This window comes from Homarus americanus, unplaced genomic scaffold (assembly GCF_018991925.1).
Source record: "Homarus americanus isolate GMGI-L3 unplaced genomic scaffold, GMGI_Hamer_2.0 scaffold56009, whole genome shotgun sequence".
NCBI lineage: Eukaryota > Metazoa > Arthropoda > Malacostraca > Decapoda > Nephropidae > Homarus > Homarus americanus.
In genome coordinates, this window is record NW_024739542.1 from 4,942,262 (window position 1) to 4,964,761 (window position 22,500).

At 39.7% G+C, this 22,500-nt stretch overlaps 1 protein-coding gene across 1 annotated transcript in view; it reads right to left on the reverse strand.

The window, feature by feature from the left end:
* Window positions 1–22,500, reverse strand: part of LOC121874903 (glycine receptor subunit alpha-2-like) — a 69,516-nt gene that overhangs the window by 7,698 nt on the left and 39,318 nt on the right. Inside the window, exon 6 of the mRNA XM_042379243.1 lies at window positions 2,331–2,413. Coding sequence (XP_042235177.1) covers window positions 2,331–2,413 — 83 coding nt within the window. The remainder of the gene's footprint in view (window positions 1–2,330; window positions 2,414–22,500) is intronic.

A 22,500-nucleotide genomic window follows, 5' to 3' on the forward strand; every position in this document is an offset into this window, starting at 1 on the left:
TAGTAGGAATAGTAGTAGTAGTAGTAGTAGTAGAAGTAGTAGTAGTAGTAGTAGGATGGGACCAAGTGCAAGATGTTTCTACGCCAGACTCGCGGAGGTGATCTCCGAACAGAAGCAGCAGCCCAGAAGTTATGTTACAGCCTGGATGAGATGTTGACTGTCTTTCTCTCTCCTTTGGTCGGCTTTGCTCTGCCTCAGGGGAACGAGAGCCTCTGCCCCAATGCCGACAACAGCTGCAGATATTGACTATGAGGCTACAGTCACTGAATGCCGCATAGATCTGTGGCTCAACTAATTCAACACGGATAGGATAGCTACTTATGTATATTTATGTATATTTAATATTAAGGTAATAAAATGGCGGCGAAGGTGTGGCTGTTGGGGGAGACTGGAGGCTACGTCTAAAAAAATAAAAAAAATAAATAAAAAAAAGTAGTAGTAGTAGGAGGAGGAGGAGGAGGAGGAGCTTGCAGCCATTTAACATCAGAACTCTGTCAAGCTCACGGCAGCCCTCACTCAACACATAACCTATAGTTGCTCAAAATGCCCCAACGAGTTACACAAAATTCGACATTCCATTACGACAGAGCGGCAGCACACACAAAGCGAAAAATTTCAACAACTGATGCAATAACTATTAGAGGTAGTGAAAAAAAGGTAACATCTCTACTGATAAAAGGAAAAGTCCATTGTTCTAACTATGGTACGGTTGGCCAGCAGGAAGGCAACAGTCAGTAGTAGTAATAGTAATAGTAGTAGTAGCAATATTATTAGTATATTAATGAAACAAAAATACAATATTAATAAAAATATAAACAAGATAAATATCAAGGTCACTTAAAAAAAAAATTGCCAAAGCCCAAAAAATATTCTCAAATATTCCCTTTCTTCCCAGCTGGTCGCCGCCGCACCGCTGGGAAGAAAGGGATATCTCGCGAAACTGTCATCAGAACAATTAGGCCGACCATTGGGAGGCAATATCAAGAGAAACGACCTTAATTACGGCAAACTCCCTCCCGCTCATGACCTTCCTGGCATATCTGACTTCACTCTCTCCTCACTACCCACCCTACCACAATCTCTGATCTTCACTGTGTCTGATCTTCACTGTGTCTGATCTTCACTATGTCTGATCTTCACTGTGTCTGATCTTCACTATGTCTGATCTTCACTGTGTCTGATCCTCACTATGTCTGATCTTCACTGTGTCTGATCTTCACAGTGTCTGATCTTCACAGTGTCTGATCTTCACTATGTCTGATCTTCACTGTGTCTGATCTTCACTATGTCTGATCTTCACTGTGTCTGATCTTCACTGTGTCTGATCTTCACTGTCTGATCTTCACTGATCTTCACTGTCTGATCTTCACTATGTCTGATCTTCACTGTGTCTGATCTTCACTATGTCTGATCTTCACTGTGTCTGATCTTCACTGTGTCTGATCTTCACTGTGTCTGATCTTCATTGTGTCTGATCTTCACTGTGTCTGATCTTCACTATGTCTGATCTTCACTGTGTCTGATCTTCACTATGTCTGATCTTCACTGTGTCTGATCTTCACTGTGTCTGATCTTCACAGTGTCTGATCTTCACTGTGTCTGATCTTCACTGTCTGATCTTCACTGTGTCTGATCTTCACTATGTCTGATCTTCACTGTGTCTGATCTTCACTGTGTCTGATCTTCACAGTGTCTGATCTTCACTGTGTCTGATCTTCACTGTGTCTGATCGTCACTGTGTCTGATCTTCACTATGTCTGATCTTCACTGTGTCAAATCTCATCCTTCTGATTTTATTTTCCTTTGATCTTTTCTCTGGTGCTCTCATTAGTGTGAATGATAAGAAAGAATGACGTTTAGTGGTTATAAATCGTCACACCAGTTAGAATGAGTGACAGGTAAGGGTGATAACTAATTATAGAGAGATTATCAGCAACATTATAAAGGCCAATCACAAGAAGGGAGAAGATACTGTACCTGTATGTAATAATCACCCTAACTCCCTCCGAAAGCAAGTCATATGTTGATTCCCACTGTGTAAATGTGATGATTGAAACCCACAACATCACAACTACAACCCACAACATCACAACTACAACCCACATCACAACTACAACCCACAACATCACAACTACAACCCACAACATCACAACTACAACCCACAACATCACAACTACAACCCACAACATCACAACTACAACCCACAACATAACAACTACAACCCACAACATCACAACTACAACCCACAACATCACAACTACAACCCACAACACATACAGCTGATATAAAACACGATATTGGATGCAACAGAATATTCTCCATGTACTCACGGCTTTCAATCTTCATGGCGCACTGCTGGGTGTCGTGTGGATAAGACTGGAAGTTCATAGCGCAAGACAGTAACAACGTCAGCCTGTGGGAACACGAGAGGTCAATTAATTTTAACATGGGATACAAATGTTAATATATATGTGTGTGTTTGTGTATGTGTGTGTGTGGGTACCGTTTAGTGTATGTGTGTATCCGTGTGTGGGTATTGTTCAGTGTATGTGTGTGTGTTTGTACCGTTTAGTGTATTATTTGTTTGTTTGTTTATGTAAAAGTATTGTTTGTGTGTCTCTGTTGGCGTGTGAGTATTGCATTTCCATGATGAACAAACTTTACAACTTGACAAATGTCTCAAAAAACCAGAATAAAATATATGTGTGTGTTTATGGTACAGTAACATGAAGCCACAGCTGTCGCCGGCAATAAGTGTGTTAACGACAGTGCCACAGCAACACCTAAATATTCCTTCGAAAAATGTCAAGACTCGCAAGAACTTAACTCCCAGTGGTGGCGTTCGACAGCTGGTGGTGGTGGTGGTGGTGGTGGTGGTGGTGGTGGAGGGACCCCGTGATAGGAGTGTAGGAGGGAGGTGCTGTGTGGTGCTGTGAGAGGCTGATAGAAAGGGAAGAGTCTTTGTCCCTGCCTTGTGATTTGCCGATTATCTCTCTCTCTCTCTCTTAATTGGACACTATGGGAGAGAGCAGTCCGTTATATATGAAATCATTATCTATCTATCTATCTATCTATCTATCTATCTATCTATCTATCTATCTATCTATCTATCTATCAGTCACATCATGAGAGAGACAGACAGACAGACAGACAGCTCGGCCATATAGCAACAAAACACAAACACAAATCTAGAACACAGTGTTGTCAGATATCTCACAGTTGACATTACACACAACATCTGGCTGGAGAAGAGAGAGAGAGAGAGAGAGAGAGAGAGAGAGAGAGAGAGAGAGAGAGAGCCCGGATCACTGTCAGGCACCCATCATCCTTGACTTGCTCGTAAATATTAAACGAGTTAGGACATCAGCACAGTTACCACCATTTCCCCCCCTGGCTTGATCGTGGTCTTTACGGATATGAACCAATATTTACAATGATAAATAACGCCTTCCTCAGAGCCTCTATTGGTGCTCATATATTACTGGATATGAATAGACTTTCGTTGCATCACCTTAACTGTTGGGGTGAAAGACTGATATATAAACTGTTTCATTATTTCATTTATGTATACAATAGGCTTTGTTTTATTTCACACAAAATCCTGTATATTCGTCTTATTTTTAAATGACGTAAACCTCCATTGGGGATTGCCCGTGTCAACTATGTGGTCGTAGTAGCGTTTTACCGAGTCCAGCTGGAAAACAGGAGTCTACTACATATACAGTATATCTCAACGATTCATATGAACGTGAATTTGTCCTTGTGGCGTGGTGGAAACGATCCCTCTTCACATGCAGAGGTCCAGGGTTCGACTCCCGACTAGTGAGGTATTGTTTGTATATGGAAGTCCTCGTGTGTGTATATATATTGAAATCAATTAGGTTAGGTTATGAAAGGTTAGGTTAGATTAGAATAGCGTTAAGGTAGTTAATCTTAACGTGAAATCAGCTTAAAATAATTTAGTTTGTAAAATTTCAGGTTTGAGGAAGAATTCAAGGCGAAAAGTTAAACTGAACTGCTAATGTATGAAGCTTTGGCTGCATTTAGAGAACAATTGGGCTGATTAAGGGAATAAAGGCGATAAATTACCTGGTATCTCTCGAATTACTCTCCATTGTTCTCCAAATCACGTTGCCTTTCACCGAGACAGCCTGACCTAACCCGAACCAGCCCGACCTAACCTGACACAGCCCGACCTAACCCGACACAGCCCGACGTAACCCGACACAGCCTATATGAACCTAGATTATATTAATCAATCCGAATTATCTTAATTTAATGGATTATCCTTAACTAATCTGGATTATCTTAATTACTCGTGTAGGAATTTTACATTGATGACAAGGACCTCAATACATTATAGACAAAACTCCTACCATTAATTCAACATCTCACATGAATCTCATATCATGCTTTTGAAATTCGACTTTCATTTTAACTTTTATTTCTTGTAAATATTTTCAGTCGCTAGGAAAACTTTAGGAAATATGTGTTTACGGTTGTATTGTGACACCTGTGGCACCTGTGATATGTGACACCTGTGGCACCTGTGATACCTGTGATATGTGACACCTGTGATACCTGTGATATGTGACACCTGTGGCACCTGTGATACTTGTGATATGTGACACCTGTGGCACCTGTGATACCTGTGATATGTGACACCTGTGGCACCTGTGATATCTGTGACACCTGTGGCACCTGTGATACCTGTGATATGTGACACCTGTGGCACCTGTGATACTTGTGATATGTGACACCTGTGGCACCTGTGATACCTGTGATATGTGATACCTGTGGCACCTGTGATATCTATAATACCTGTTGGCACCTATATTTAACACCTGGTAATTCACCTGTGGCATACTGTGATACACCTGTGTGACCCCTGTGAACACCGTAGATATCACCTACCTGTGATCATATGTCGTGATTTGATTGGCACCTGTGACCCCTTCCCTACGCGGACAGCCGCTTTGAATATTTTCTTTGATAAACACCAGACAATTTTCTTCAGCTGAGAGGAGAGTCCGTACACAAGGGGTTATATCGTGAGCACAACTCGGATATATCGCTCTGTCTGTTTTCTGTTGGTTACCTGCATAATGTACAGGTATATAGTGAAACCTCTATTTAATGGACACTATGGGAGAGAGTAGTCCGTTATATATGAAACCATTATCTAGCGGACAGTATTCGTTTCATTTAGTTCCTTTATATGGAGGTTTTACTGTATATATATATGAAGGACCCGTAAGAGATGAGCTGCAATTAATAAAACAACTCAGGTAATCTTTTGACACGGGGATTACAAGTGCGCGATTTCGTCAATGAAAAATCTCCTACTCGTTGGATCGGACGTGATGGTCCCATTCCGTGGCCTCCTCGTTCCCTGGACATCACGACTATGGATTTCCTTTTATGTGGCTACGTTAAGGACAAGGTGTATACGATAAAGGTTAATAGCATCACAGAGTTAAGACACAGGATTGAAGAAATTCTGGCTTTCATCACGTTAGATATGTTTCATAACACCTGGAATGAAATCAGCTGCCGCCATGATAATCAACGTGTTACCAAAGGGGCCCAGGTGGAGGTTTACTGAAGGGCTTATGTGTGTCAAATACATGTCAAATGATTACCTGAGTTGCTTTATTAGCAGAAAAATTTGTATGAAGCTTCATCGTCAGGTGATTAAATTATTATAGAAACCCTGTATAACAGTTCCCAGGTATCACTCACCTGTTGATTACTTAATTACATACTTCTTCTTGGTGTAACTCTTACAGTAACACACACACACACACACACACACACACACACACACACACACACATCTAATAAATTCATTAACTTTGCTCCATCATAAATATCTCACTTAAAACTTACAAAGGCAATTATAACGACAACGTCATCAACATTCAGACGCTGGAGCAAAAATTGCATTAATAATGTAATTGAATTATAATTGCAGATGAGTTTATGTTTAGTGATGACCCGAGTTGACTTGGTCGGGCCAGCGGGGGTGTGTCAGCGAAGGGAGGCAGCGGGGAGGGTGTCAGCGGGGGCAGCGGGAGGGTGTCAGTGGGGGCAGCGGGAAAAGCGGGGAGGGTGTCAGCGAGGAGGGCAGCGGAGGTTCTAATTTAACGTTTTAAATTGCTTAATCAAAACACTTTTCTATTTGTTTTTTTTTTACTTTAATTCCATCATGAAATAATTACCTGTTTCTATACCTTATATGACAGGTGTGGAGGAGGTTGGCTTCCGGGGATATTATTACACAGCACAGGTGAGGTCAATGAGTCGAGAAAAAAAAGCACCTGTATCACCTGAAGATTAGACATACCAGCTTATTTCGCCTGGTAACCTAACCTAACTTAACCTAATCTAACCTAACCTTATCCCACTTAACTCTAACACCCTTAACTGATACTACGACTTATTCTTTCATTTACCTTAACATTTTATCTTAACTTTACCATATTTTTTTTTTACACCTTTTAGTTATTATCCTTTGTTACACCTCTTCAATATTACGTTTCCCCGTTTTTCATCTGTCAGAGTTATTTTCACCGTACTGTCATAAAATATACCGAGAATATTCCACCAACCCCTGAAATTATGAGTGAGTATCAAGCATAATAATAATAATAATAATAATAATAATAATAATAATAATAATAATAATAATAATAATAATAATAATAATAATAATAATAATAATAATAATAATAATAATAATAATAATAATAATAATAATAATAATAATAATAATAATAATAATAATAATAATAATAATAATAATAATAATAATCTCTCGGTATATATAAAGCCTTCTGGTGTTTAAAAAGACTAACTTACATCTCCAGTAACTTACAGACAATATAAAGTTTCCAATGTTTTCACCCCGGGGCCCTAAAAAAAAGGAAATATATTCCTGCAAGTAATTAAAACGTTTTGGCTTAGCCCCTTTCTTCTTCCCCTCCAACCTCACCTCACAGTTATCTATGTTCCTTCATGGATGTTATTATGAAGTTGATAATTTCATATATTAAACAGACGAAATAAAAACAATAAATAATTAGGATGAAAATGTTGCAATTTATGAGATAGAATTAATGTTTTACTTTTTTTTTACTTTTTTTTTTATTTATACATATATAATTCTTTCTCTCCCCCATTATTTATCTACATTTTTCTTTCATTATGTTTCTTTCTGTTTGTTTTTCTCTATCACTCTATTTCTCTTATTTTCATTCAGTTTTCCTCTCTCTCTCTCTCTCTCTCTCTCTTATTTTGTTTCTACTCTTTAACTCTCACTTTATCTTTCTAACTCTCCTCTATATATATATCTTTCTTTCTCATCCTCTTCCTTTATCACTTATCTTTTTTATCTTTCTCCTCCTCTATCCCCATCTATCTTTCCTCCCCCACCCCCATTCTCCCTCTCACCATCAATTTTCCTCTCTCTCTCTCACTCTCTCTGTTTCTCACTCTATCTCCCATAGGTCTTAGATTATTATCTCTTTCAGTGCCTCTCTATCTCCCTCTCTCACAGATCCTCTCTCCTTTTCTCTCCCTGTCAGAGAAAGTTTTCCCCTCATAGCCTGTTATAGAATCTCTCTCTCTCTCTCTCTCTCTACCTCTCTGTGTTCTTCCTCTTCCTGCCTCCCCCCTTCACCCTTTGTTATCCATCTCCCTCCCTGTGTTCTCCCTCTCTCTCCCTCTCATGTGATCGTTGGTATAATAATACTTTACAATCAACAACTTGGTTCAGAGAATTGTGAAACGCCTCTGAGGGGAGTACCTTGCTCAGTCTCCCGGAGTACAACGACACTGCTTTCACTAGGGTACCTGGTGGAGTAAATCTTTAAGTGTAAAATCCCGAAGTAGTATAAGGTGTACAGTCAGTCAGTTCTGTGTTATAGTAGCTTCCAACAGTTACCAGTCATATACATTCACACTGTATCTACCAGTCGTCCGTGGTGTTACAGTTACTGCTTCGCTATTTCCCACAGTTACCGGTTATGTACACTCACTCTTTACTGTTACTGAGACAATACCTCTGCATATACGACCCGAGTTTGGCAGCACATCCCTGACACATCACTCGCTGTTCTCCTCGCTTTGTGTATATCCCCACTAAGCTTCCCTCTGTGGTCTGACGTGTGGGCTCTTGACTCCCTCAACACTCCTATGTAATCTCTTGCGACAAATTCTATTCTCCAGGTCCGTACTAGTCGGTACTCCAGGGTAATTTCATCACTGGAGCCGAGATTCTCAAGCTATACCCGTGAAGTGGTATGTCCTTAACGCCCTACTTTCACCAACTCACAAGCGATAGACTCCCACCTACTCACAAGCGATAGACTCCCACCTACTCACAAGCGATAGACTCCCACCTACTCACAAGCGATAGACTCCCACCTACTCACAAGCGATAGACTCCCACCTACTCACAAGCGATAGACTCCCACCTACCACAAGAAACCACCTACCCATAGACTCTACTCACAAGCGATAGACTCCCACCTACTCACAAGCGATAGACTCCCACCTACTCACAAGCGATAGACTCCCACCTACTCACAAGCGATAGACTCCCACCTGTAATTGTAATGCCGGTACCACCTGACTCACTCTCTATCAATATTCACAAAAGTTTTAATTGAAATATTACTCGTCATTATTATCGAATGTCAAACAAAAAAAGTGACGAAATTGACTTGAAATTAAAAGTAAAATACTCAGGTTAATTATCATCAACGTGAAAAAAAAAATATATGAACTTTATTTTTTTTAATGCATAACTACAACAACAAATTGATAATGTTTGGATGAATATTTGAGTTAGTAATTAGTCTTATCACTTTTATTAATACTAACCAGATACATTTTCCGTACCATTTATATATTTAGTGTTGGGATAAACTCAATTGCTTTAATGTTTTATAAATATTCTTCTTATATATTCGTTACTATTGGGTCATTCTACATATTTTATTTTCCCTCATTAATTCCTGGTCACAATCTACTTCAGCTTTGTTTTGTGTCGTAATTCTATACTCAATACTGCAACAGGATATAAGAGGATTACCCAATAGTACATAAAACTGGTCTTATAGGATAGTTGATGGATAATGATCGCCTTAATGTGATCAAAGGAGGGCAGAGACGGTATCAATTCGACCTTCAACTCACGAGAGAGGAAGAAGCCCTCCTCCACCACCACCACTACTACCATCAATCCACCACCACACACACACCACTACACTACTACCCATCACTCTCCATATCATCTCCGCACCACCACCACCCACCACTACCACCACCACCACTACCACTATCAGCAGGTGCAACTCTCTGATAGCCTGAAGGAATTGACAATTTCCTCACCACGCGACAGTGCCCTCGCATCCCTTCTTCCTCTTCCTTCCTTCCTTTCACCTCCATTCCTTACACCACAATCCCTCCCGCTACATGACATCCCCTCATCATACCTCCTCCCTTACCCTTCCTCATCCCTCACACTCCCCTCCTTCCTCCCTCCACCTCTCTCGCCACCCTCCCATACCTTCTCACCCCTCCTTCACTACCCTCCTTCCTCCTCCCTCATACCCCCCTGTCCCCCTTCCATCCGACTCCATCTCTTCCCACGTCTGTTTTCCTTCGTTGATTATCACACTACAACCTGATCTGCCCTGATGGGTAACAACAATGTTTATACAATGTTACTCACATCAGGAAAATAGAATAACCTGGCCTCTGCCTCTCTCTCTCTCTCTCTCTCTCCCCACCCACCCACCCACCCACCCACCCACCCACCCACCCACACACACACACACACACACACACACACACACAACACACACACACACACACACACACACTTGTCTTGGTAATTATGGATATCAGCATCTTGGGTCAATTTCCGTCTGGGCTGTGTTGTCCTGAGCTTATTTTTAACAAAGTAAACCTAACCTAACCTAACCTAACCTTCTATTCTAATATCGATAGGTTAATATTAGACTAGTTTAGGATTGATTAGGTAAATTTGGTTATTGAATTGTTAGGTTATTTATTTATTGAACACTGTATGCTGTGAAAAGGCTTGTAGAAATGACTATAAAAGGTGAATAAAAGGTAATAGATAGGTTGATGGTATAGGTAAATAGGTGAGAGATAGGTAGATGATATAGGTAAATAGGTGAGATATAGGTAGATGATATAGGTAAACACGTGAGAGATAGGTAGATGATATAGGTATAGGTATGGGAAAAAATATATAGATAGAAATAGCAAGAAAGAACACCCTCAAGTCTCTTCTAAAAGTGTGATAAATGATTTGCGAACGATGTGAATTTCAAGAGAATTTTAAAAAAGAGTTATTGCTCCTTTCTGTATACTGACGTGGAGAGAGAAAGATATATCACCACTACCTTCCTCACCCACTGAAGGGCTATGTGACCGGCGGAGCCTTGATTACGGGTCGTGGTGTAATACTTCAATTCTTGCCAATATAAAATACACGAAATTTATGCTTCTCACCACGATGTGATTTTTAGAATATAAGAATTGAGGGTGAAATTGATTATTTACGTGGGTATGTTGATTTATGGATTGATGGGGTAAATTGATGGGGAGGGATTGTTAGGTTTGTATATGTTATTTTAAGGGTAGATGTTAATAACAAAAGAACAATACCTCCTTTTTTGTACTTTACTCCCACGGAAATTTTTAATATGTAGATAATATTTTGCATTATACCACTGCATCATGATCTTTGACACCATCTCATTATAAATCGATATTCCATCAGATTACTTCGACAGATTTATGGATATTACACCGACAGATCATCAAGGTACATAGTTATATTCAATTATCCAGGACAATCAGACACATAATATCAAGAAACAGTGCCAGGAGTATGGGTGTCTTACGATATTCCAACCCATAAAACTCTCAAAAAGTCTTCTAGCAATACAACATTCCGTTTTCTATAATGTTACCTTGTATATATTGTAATGTTATCAGTGTTATTAATATTTGCTCTTTTGACTCACTTTGTCTCACTGTTATGAAGCGTGTCTCGAGTATCGTTTCAGTGATATTTTTTTTTTATGAAACTGATTCGAATGATACTTAATTGTTTCGAGGATTATTATTGAGAAAATACAGTACACAGAGCTACAAGATTTCCACTGGTAAACCAAACAGACAAAAACTTAAAGGAGTGAGATATGCTGGAGGGCCATATGAATGTTGTATGAGATCTAAAACCTAACACTAAAACTTATCGAATATTCTTGAGGATCCGTAACAAAAGGGGAAATGATTTACTGAAGTTACTGCTGAAGAAAATTGACGTTATGACTGAAAAGTAAAATATCTACAGCATAATTATTTAGAATGAAACAAAATCGACAGATGTTTGACGAATGTAATGAAAATGTGAAGTTTGACGACAATAATGAATCATCATTTACAAGGCCTGGGATATATATTAACACGTCACCAAGACTCAAGGAGAAGATTGTGGTAGTTGAGAAGAAAATAAAATGTTTTACACGGGGCGGGGAGGCAGGAATTCTGGAAAGCATTTGTTTATATACATAGAAGAGGATTACCATCTGACCTGGAAGCTTGGTTGGCATATCGTTGTGGGGAAGAAGATGAAAAACTGAGAAGCTAGTATTCAAGCGAGGGCATCAAGGAGAATGGAAGGGGGAGCCGAGAGAGAGAGAGAAGTGTGTGTGTGTGTTGCATGTATAAGGACAATTCTAACCAGCTGGGAAAGAGATGTATTACTGCAGGTGTTCTCTAGAGCTACAGAAGTAAAGGTCTTGTTAGTTAATCTAGCCCCTTAGCGTGACAGAGCTCCACAGTTGTGTTGCGGGAACTATTAGCTATAACGATGGTGTTGGAACAATTGTGTTGTCAGTGTCTCAAAAAGTTGTGACGTCGTTTTGAGTTGTGATTGTATGAGATTTGGGAGTCAAGTCAGATTATTAAAGCTACAGTGTTGGTGGTTGTTGGTGGTGTAGTGAGGGAGGTGTTGGAGGTGTGGTGAGGGTGGTGGTGTTGGAGGTGTGGTGAGGGTGGTGGTGTTGGAGGTGTGGTGAGGGTGGTGGTGTTGGAGGTGTGGTAAGGCAGGTGTTGGAGGAGTAGTGAGGGAGGAGTTGGAGGCTGTTGGTGGTGTGAGGGCCAGCAGTAGTGTGGTGAGTGAGGTAGGGTGGTGATGGAGGGGGTGTGAGGGAGGAGAACAGTGTGAGGGAGAAGAGAACAATGTAAGGGAGAAGAACAGTGTGAGGGAGAAGAGAACAGTGTAAGGGAGAAGAGCGATGGAGTTTCGGGGTTGCAGGAAATTAAATGGTTTCTGGTGTTGATAACTTGGCTGGTGGTGAAATAATTATGTCAAGGTATTGAGACCCCAGGACACCAATATTGCCCTGAGCGAATCAATGCCTTCACTCTGCACGGACAATGATACCAACAACATGTTTATTTTTTCATGTATAAATAATCGGATCACCTGAAGATTATACACCCTAGCTTATTTCAGTTAGGTTAGGTTAAGTTAGGGTGTGTTAGGTAAGGTTAAGGTGTATTAGGGTAGGTTAGGTCATGTTATATTACGTTAGGTTTACTGTACGTGTCCTAAAGCACAATATATGAGGTTGTTATGAGGAATATTGATCTGAAGATTGATATCACTGTTGCCCAAAGTGAGTCGATCGACATAAAATGAGAATATGGACCCACACACACACACACACACAACACACCCCAACACCGCAACACACAATACACCAACACCTACACCTAACACACAACACACCCCAACACCGCAACATTCCATTATAACATCAGCAACATGAACGAGAGGCAGGAATTCTCAAGTTTGTTTATCTGTGAGGTGATTCATCAATTCCCAATAAGTGGGTTTAAACGCCCTCACCTCCAATGATCGATCAGCCCGGGCTTTTAGATAGTAGGAGTGACATTTGGGGGAGTCTGGGCTGTGGTGTGTGTGTGTAAAGTGTTGGCTGGAGAAGCGATTGACGTGTGCTGTAACTGCCTGCCTGGTGGTCAGGTTGTGTTTGTATGAGAGAGAGAGAGAGAGATGCATACATATATATACCGACTTTCATTATCATAATTTAAAACAACTTCCTCTCTCTCTCTCTCTCTCTCTCTCTCCTTATGACAAAGTTAAGATCACCTGAAGATTAGCCCCGTCCTTCTTTCACATTATGATTAAATGCCATAGGTTAGATAAGGTTAAGTTAGGTTTGGTTAGATTATAGTAGCTTAGATTAGGTTATTTTTGTTAAGTTAGAGTACTTTATGCTATATTATGTTTGGATAAGTTAGGTTACTTTATGTTAGGTTAGGCTAAAGATTTAATCACCAGGTAAAATAAACTAGTAAAAAAAATATCCAGGTGGTCGAAAGTTCTATTTTTACCCAAAGATTGAGCAGCTCACTCTCTTCCTGGGCATCATTTCTTATAAACTCTCTGCGGTCGAGGGTCAACTACGCTATAATTAAAGTTACACGTAATACCATGTTTGGAGGGGCGCTGGAGTTGAGGGAAGAGACGCCTTGGTGTGTAACTACTGCAGAAGGTGCGTGTGGAGGATAGCGGGTATACCTCGATAACTGCAGTGTTGGCTGGGTTTATGATCTTTAGAGTTTGTTGAGGTCTGCAGTGTTTGTTGAGAGTTAAAAGTCTGCAATATTTGTTGGGTTAAATTACTTGCAGTGTTTACTAAGTCAAGACGTGAGCAGGAACAACTTCGTAATTTTTATCCCTCCAAGATACACACGTTGCTGCTACTGCTGTGTCTCCCTGCTGTTTCATAAAGCTGATGTGTCTCTGCTGTTCCATAAAGCTGTTGTGAGTCTGCTGTTTCATAAAGCTGCTGTGTCTCTGCTGTTCCATAAAGCTACTGCATCTCTGCTGTTCCATAAAGCTGCTGTATCTCTCTGCTGTCCCATAAAGTTGCTGTGTCACTGCTGTTTTCTAGAGCTGTTCTGTAACCTGTTTCATAAGGAAGTGATACGATAAAAAAAAACCCCACAAGAATCACCTCTACTTCAATTTTGACACAGGGGAGAATTGCTACGTACATCACAAAGGGTCGGACAAATTTGCTTTTATGGGTAAAGGGAAGGTCCGTCTGTCTCTCAAGCACACACCACATTCTAGCTCCCTGGCTCATCCATCAGTGAGTCTGTGATGTAGCGTGGCAGGTTGTCCTCGAAGCAATTTTAACCCGTCTGAACGATGTTGATGGCTCGGGTTAAAGCTATTTCCCCTCCCCCCCCCCCACTCCTACATTGACCTTTGCTTTTTACCGTTTACATTTGTCTCACGATTGAACATTAAGCAGTGTTGTCATAAATGAGTTGTAAGATTATCCAGTACATAAGGAATTCGATTTTGTAGAATATACTAAAACTCATTGCAACTAATTTAAACTCATTTCAGAACTTTTTTTTTTTACGTAGAATTAGAAGGTAAATTATCGTTGTTGTAAATTGATTCAGTTAGTTAAAGCATAGTACTCAGTATGCTGTAACCGCGCTGCCCCTAATGTATCTAGAAGCTTTTGGAACCGATTTTCTATTTTATGCAGTTGAATGAAAATTAATGATTGGAAAGGAAACAATGAAAATGTGTTGTATCATCTTTAAAATATATGTGATAATTTCTTATTTTTTGGTGCATTTATTTATAGTTCGGTCGATAAGTTGATATATAAGAATATTTTAGTAGATATTCAGGGGTTAAAGAAATGTAATGTATATACAGGATGAAAGGAACTGGGATATTTATACAGGGTAACAAAAAAACTTCAATTTATACAAGAAACTGTAGCGTCATGTTCGCGGAGGAAATTCTTACAACTTCAAAGAAACTGTTTTAATCACAAGATTCCTTCGGTTTTGTACTCCTAGAAGGACACACACACACACACACACACACACACACACACACACACACGCATATATATTAAGAAATAACATCCTTGTGTCTCTGCCTAGCCTAACCTAACCTACACAGCGTCGTGTCAGCCTCACAGCATTTGTCATATATAGGCATAAGTTTCACTGCTCTTGCGATCTGTGCGGGAGTTTAAAGTGATGTGTTGTCGTAAAGGAATTCTTCAACTTCTAAACTTTGGAAACTATTTGCCGAACTAGAATTGATTTTTTTTGCACACGCACACACACACACACACACACACACACACACACACACACACACACACACACACACACACACACACACACACACATTCAGCAGAAAACAAAACAAATTCAAGTCAAACATAATAAACTTTCGGAAACTCCCTCACTGGCAATATTCTTTGTAAAACGTAATACTTAACCTTCAAGAAATTAAACCACATTAAAGAAACTCACAAAGTTATCAACACAAGACGCCATTACAAACAGGAACACAAACTAGGAATTTATTTTTTGTTGTATTATCTATTGTATTATGTTTCAACGTAATACATATCAGGTTGAATGTATCTTTATGTGTCCTATCTCACATCAGCTTAATCTTTACATCCTATTACAGTAAATGAATTAGGGCTCCCTGGTTACCTTGGGGTATAAGTTGCATTTCAGGTTAGGTTAGGTTAGGTTAAGTCAGCGTTAAGTTAGTTCCGGCTCAGCTATATTAAGGGAGCGTTAGATAAGTTTGGATTAGGATAAATTCGCGTTAGCTGAGGGTAAGTTAGGTTAGCGTTAGGACAAGTTTGGCTAAGTTAGGTTAGCGTTAGGACAAGTTTGGCTAAGTTAGGTTAGCGTTAGGACAAGTTTGGCTAAGTTAGGTTAGCGTTAGGACAAGTTTGGCTAAGTTAGGTTAGCGTTAGGACAAGTTTGACAAGTAAGTTAGGTTAGCGTTAGGACAAATTTGGCTAAGTTAGGTTAGCATTAGGACAAGTTTGGCTAAGTTAGGTTAGCGTTAGGACAAGTTTGGCTAAGTTAGGTTAGCATTAGGACAAGTTTGGCTAAGTTAGGTTAGCGTTAGGACAAGTTTGGCTAAGTTAGGTTAGCATTAGGACAAGTTTGGCTAAGTTAGGTTAGCGTTAGGACAAGTTTGACTAAGTTAACGTTAGGGTTTGTTAATCATCAGACGAGATAGGCAGGGGTGTCTAATCTTCAGGTGATCCATCCACGCCAATACACAAGATCCCTCACAGTCCGTCTCACAGTGTAATTCTATTCATAGGAAACTTTAGTGTCTGGTCTATGGTGTTGCGGCCCAGGAGGACACAGTGGAGAGTCAAAAGGCAACCGGAATATAAAGTACGGGAGACTGACCTTACTGTAAACTGTTAAGTCTACCGGGTATGTGTAGTGTAAACTGTTTAGTGTATACGACGAGGTGTGGAAAGTGTAAACTGTTTGTAAATGCGATAATTAGCTACGCATTAATTACCTATAAATGCTGTTATATTGCTTCTCTTGAGGGTAGATAGCTCAGGAATATAATTATGACAAAAATAAAATATTAATGTAAAATATATATGTGGGAATACAAACAGTGTAATGTGACTAGCAGAGCAGACCACTCCACCAACACCTCCTGTGGCCTGTGACGATGGCTGAGAGAATGTTGTCGAGAGGTGAAGCCTTCATAACCATCACCACTACTCCACACCCACTGCACCATCACCACCACCCACTACTCCACACCCACTGCACCATCACCACCACTACTCCACACCCACTGCACCACACCCACACCCACTACTCCACACCCACTGCACCATCACCACCACTACTCCACACCCACTGCACCATCACCACCACTACTCCACAACCACTACTCCACACCCACTGTACCACTACTCCACACCCACTACACCACTACCCCAACCACTGTACCACTACTCCACACCCACTACACCACTACCCCAACACCACACACTGCAGAGGGGGAGCTGCTAGTCTTTGACTCTTCATACGATGGAAAAGTGAGTTGCTTAAAAGAGGCGAGAGATGGAGAGTTGAGGTACACACACACACACACACACACACACACACACACATGGTGAGGGACAAACATGGATGGTAGGTTAGGTTAAGTTAGGTTGTTTGATCATCAGGTGTAATGAGCTGGATGAGGTTAATCTTCAGGTAACCCAAAGGTGCTACTAATGAGATGTAAGCAACTTAGTATGGTTGTTGTGAGGTGTGTGTGTGTGTGTGTGTGTGTGTGTGTGTGTGTGTGTGTGTGTGTGTGTGACGTAACCCCCCAAAACATACACATATATAAATCCAAGCTGGGGTCGAATTCGGCTCTCGTGCGTGGAAGGTGAATTTCAATACAAATGTACAATACCCAGTCATGTAGTTTAGCTCTAAAATAGTAAATACAACTGGAGATATAAATAAATAAATAAATAAATAAATAAATAAATATCCTTCGTCATATATATTCCTCGGTGGCTTTTGGACGTAAGCAAACAAACTTGAGCAGAATAGTGAGGTTAATTAAAAAATAATAATAATAATCGTAATAAATTTCACCAAGGAGTCATGACCCACCAGCCAGCCTGCAGCATCACACCTGGCCATTCACCCAGGTTGTCTTCTCATTATATATTTTCCTCAGGCATAATGATAAAAGTTATTTATAACGTTTGAGTCATATTTATAAAGATATCGAGGATAGTGAAGATAATAGGGGTTAATATGAAGAGAGGTTCCTCCCTCTGGCTTATTTGATAATCTGTATTCTCAGAGTATCACACACACACACACACACACACACACACACACACACACACACACACACACACACTCTAAGACCCTCAATCAGCAAGGCACAGTTGAGAGAATTAGGTTTAGAAGCAGGACCCTTAAATGTGAAGTGAATGGGGAATAGTCTTTGGAGGTCCATTTAACAGGGAGGCCTTAATAGGATGAGGAAGCTAGTAGACCCTCAAAGACAACTTCTTCCCCTGTGATGAATTATTCTGTATAATTACCTTCTAGGTCTCAAACACACATAAGACTTCCATATATACACGCATATACATACTCCTACACATACATATATCCATGGTCACATCCACAGACATATACATATACACACCCATAGATACATATACACACATACATGCTCATACACACACACACATACAAATATACACACACTTGGATTAGATACAGCCATCAATTTCCTGACAAGAACATAATGAAGAATTTTTGTGTGTGGCGATTGTACGAAATTCAACCATTATTTCCTATTTGGGGGAGATATCGTTCTTAATGTAAGATTAATGGTTGGGAATGGTGATTTTTTGTTTTCCTTTTATCGGTTTCGAGAGAAATTTATAGAGGGGGTCGTTTTTGTTTTTCAATTTTCGAGCCGCTAGTCGAATGATGAATGAGAGGCAAGTCTATTGTTTATGTGAAGTTTTATATTCGGTTTACATAACAGCGATTTTTTTAGAAGTATATTTCTATAAGTTCTTGTTTACATGAGGTGGATTTATTGAGCGGAAAATGTACTGTCATTTGTTCGTGTGTTTCCTTTCGTATTATTAATGACTGTTATTTCTCAGGTTGGTAATAACAGTGAAGGAAATGTTTAACACCAGAAGGAGTTTATAGAATTGGTTCATTTTGTCTGAGAGATGTTGTTTGGATTTTAGTAATAAAAATAACACGACAACTTTTTTCCTTCAAGTATTTTTTTTCTTTTTTCCCTCTTCTCCTTCACTCTTCCATCATAAATCACCTACAATATAGTAGGCAGGGTATGAAAGAAGAGGGAAATTTCAGGGTAAGAAGACGACAAACAACTGAGCATATGGCAGTAATGAAATTTCTGTACGTGTTTTGTGAGCGAAGAAATTTATTATTTGTCGTAAAAATGGCGGCGTCGTTTCTCCTGTGGTGGCCATCTTAAAATATAAGCGAGTGAGGCTGGTCTTGTCAACATGTACAAGAAACGATGGAGGATCTAATCGGGGTTATATAATACCGTAATTAATGGCTTGCCTGTCTTTGTTTCTTATTTTATAGGATTCAGTTTCCCGATTACCGACTGTATATCTTTGCGTAAATACTTTATATTTCTTCATAACTGCGTAATAGGCTCCAAAACCTCTTCTTAGTATACACTCTACAGGATCAGCAATAAATGTTGAGATTGAATTCTATAATAGAGGTTTGGATAAATTACGTGTGAATTTGGAGTTGCATTGGAATCGAAGTAAACTGTATGTTCTTGTTGTTACTGTTCTTCCTCAAGGGGGGACTCTTTGCCTCTTGTGTTTCATCTAACCCAACCTAAACTAACCAAACTTAAGACTAATGTAACATAATATAACCAAACACTAATCTAACGTAATCTAACCTAACTTAGCTTAACCAAACCTAACCAAACCTAACCAAACCTAACTAATTCATATTCACTATTACACTATCAACACTCCCCTCACCACCTCTTCCTCCTCCCCAATTAAAATAATAATAATAATAAAAATAAAAGACAACTACTTCATGTAAAAAAAAAAAAAGAGAATTTAAATTTGTTAAAAGTGTTAAATCTACTTCAAGAAAGATATAACATAATAGCCTTTTCTTACTACTCAGATTGGATTAAATGAAGTGTTTTACTGAAATTAAAAAGAAAAATTGTAGCCGCTGTGGGATGATAATGGAGAAGTCTCGGTGCTTATGAGAAACCTAACGACCTGACATACTCTTTAACTACTGTTTTATACGTCTTGTGTAATGATGTCAACCCCCTTCCCCCATCACCCCTCCTCCTTGCCTCCTTCCCTCTCACCCTCCCTCGCCCCATCCTCCCTTCACCCTCTTCCCTCTCTCTCATTCTTACCCCCTCCTCTCTCCCTCTCCCCTTCAGTATTGTGATATGATAACATTTCCCCACGTTATTGTACTGAAGGGGTTAACTTATCGTACTGAAGGAGTTAAATTATCGTACTGAAGTAGTTTAATTATCGTACTCAAAGGGGTTAACTCATCGTATTCACGGATATAAATTATTGTACTCAAGGAGATAAATCACCGTATACAAGGAATACCAAAAAAACTATATCACCTTTATCACACACAGTTAAAATGACACGTATTTAGTTCCTATATGAGGTAACAACCACAAAGGTGTTATCATTCACTATTCACTACATAAACACTAATTACGTCGTATAAATTCTTCCTTATCACTTGCTCTACAAAATTCTTCTACAGATTCAATGACGTTACGAGATTTTTTTAATGATGGCTGTCAGTAGTGTAGGACATATACTATACACGGTATATTTTGGAACTGTTTTTGGGCCGGGGAGGTTAATTTTGCTCACTGTCTCAGGATTGGTAGCCCTCGACATGAAAAAAAAAAAAACATAAAACAACAAACAAACAAACAAATGAACGAACGAACGAGCAAACGGGGCAGTGACGTTCAATTTACGAGACTAATAAGTGATACATTTTGTGATCTATGCGAGTGTGTCCGCTGATGGTGTCATCGAGTCATTCATTACGCAGAAATCCCGACATTAAAACTGTATCTCTCATCATTGAAACTTTTTTTTGGGGGGGTATAATGAAAACTATTAACTTTAATCTAAATGCAATAGTTTTACAACGTTACCAACCACAGTGTTTAATGTTTAAAAGTTTACGATAATTAAAAACTTTAGCCATATAACTATTTTGGTGTGAAATCCGGCTGTTGACATTCTTGTCCCATTTATTGTATTTTTCAGACTAAACCATTTTGACGATTAACGTGTTTAGTGTTAATATATAGAGGGCTATATTTTTACTCTCTTTTGATAACGTCACTTACCTGTTAACGCCTTTATGGGCTGGAGAGTAATGTAATCATAACCCGCCATGAAGCTTGATATTTTATTTACAAAAACCTTTTTGCTCTCTGTACTGAAAGCCAATAATCACAATACTCTAATGTAAACCGGAGATCGGATAACTTTTAATATCTAGTGTCTGTAAAATGCTATTATTTTTACAACGGATAACTTATTTTATACTTTTTGTCATTAAGTATATAAAGTTATGCTGATATCCAAACTTTTGCAGAATATCCGGAATACTGTATTTGGGGTTCGGTTAACATAAACCGTGTTGTTGATTACCGATTATCGTAGTATATCTGTCATGCAGTCTGGAGTGTGAACCAAATTGATGATTTCCGAATATTGATGTAACTGAATCCCCTTAATACTACACTACACAATAACCTACGTCAATTCAACGCAAACCATAGCTCAGGGTGTGGGAGGAGGGGGGAGGGGATGGTAAAGGGAAGGAGGAAGGAAGAATGGTTAGGAGGAGGGGGAAGGAGGGTCCATGTGTTATGTAGTGGAGGCATTGGCAGGTCATCATATAGGCAACTCTTTCCTCTCTGCCTAAAGAGAGTCTCGGACAAATTGTGATTATATTTTTGCTTGCTCGCTGTTTGCTTACTAGTGCTTGAGGGTATTTTGTTTGTGTGTTTGTGTTTGTGTTTGTGTGTGTGTGTTGTTATTATAGATATCATTATGGAGGTGGTAAAGATGATGTCAGGGAACCAGCAGGGAACCTACAAGTAGAGGTATGTGCTTCACCGGACTGCCAACACAGCTAATTAAACCCGTGTGGATGTCAGTGCTCGAGGGTTCTGGACGAGTAAACAGTGAACCTTCTTTGACATCAGGATATTTGATCCCATGACTGCATGCCACTGTGACCTGACTCTAGAACCTGTACACAGGATAAACAAGAACGAAAAAAAGCAGAATGTATTCAAAGAGAATCCAGAATGTGGACCAAGGCAGCTTCACTCCCTGGTGGTCACCTCAACTCTGCACTGGGGTGTCTCAGGGAAACAAGATCTTCGGCCCCAAACCAACAAAAGTCGCAGATATGGACTATGAGGCAACAGTCATGAAGTGCTGCATGTGATTTGTGGTTAACTAACTCAGCTAGTGTAGACAGATATATTTGTATTAGGAGGAGTTAGGTAATAAAATGTGTGAAGAAAGTAATCAGCCAATCATCTGTGTTGCTGCATACTGACCCTAAGCCTAAGTTGTATGCTTCTAGTGAACAGATTATAGAAAAACATAATAATAATTTCACATACAAGGAGCTAATCCTCTCTAGCGGTGAATATAAAAAAGAAATACAATAGCGTAAAGAGTGAAGATTGACCTCTGATTTACGTGGCCTTTGTTACACGGTGTGTCACTTCCCCTATCTGACCTTTGACCCACTCCACCAACCTTACCAACCCCCCTCTTCCTCTTCTTCCTCCTCCTCCTTCATCCTCCACTCTCTCTCGTCCCCCTCTATCCTACTGCTCCACTTCCCACGCCCTTATACCACACTCCACCACACATCATTCATCCCCTCCACCTCAGACATTTCACCTTCATTTCATCCACTACCTCTACCATCCTCCCCCCCTCTCACTACTCCCTCACCCCT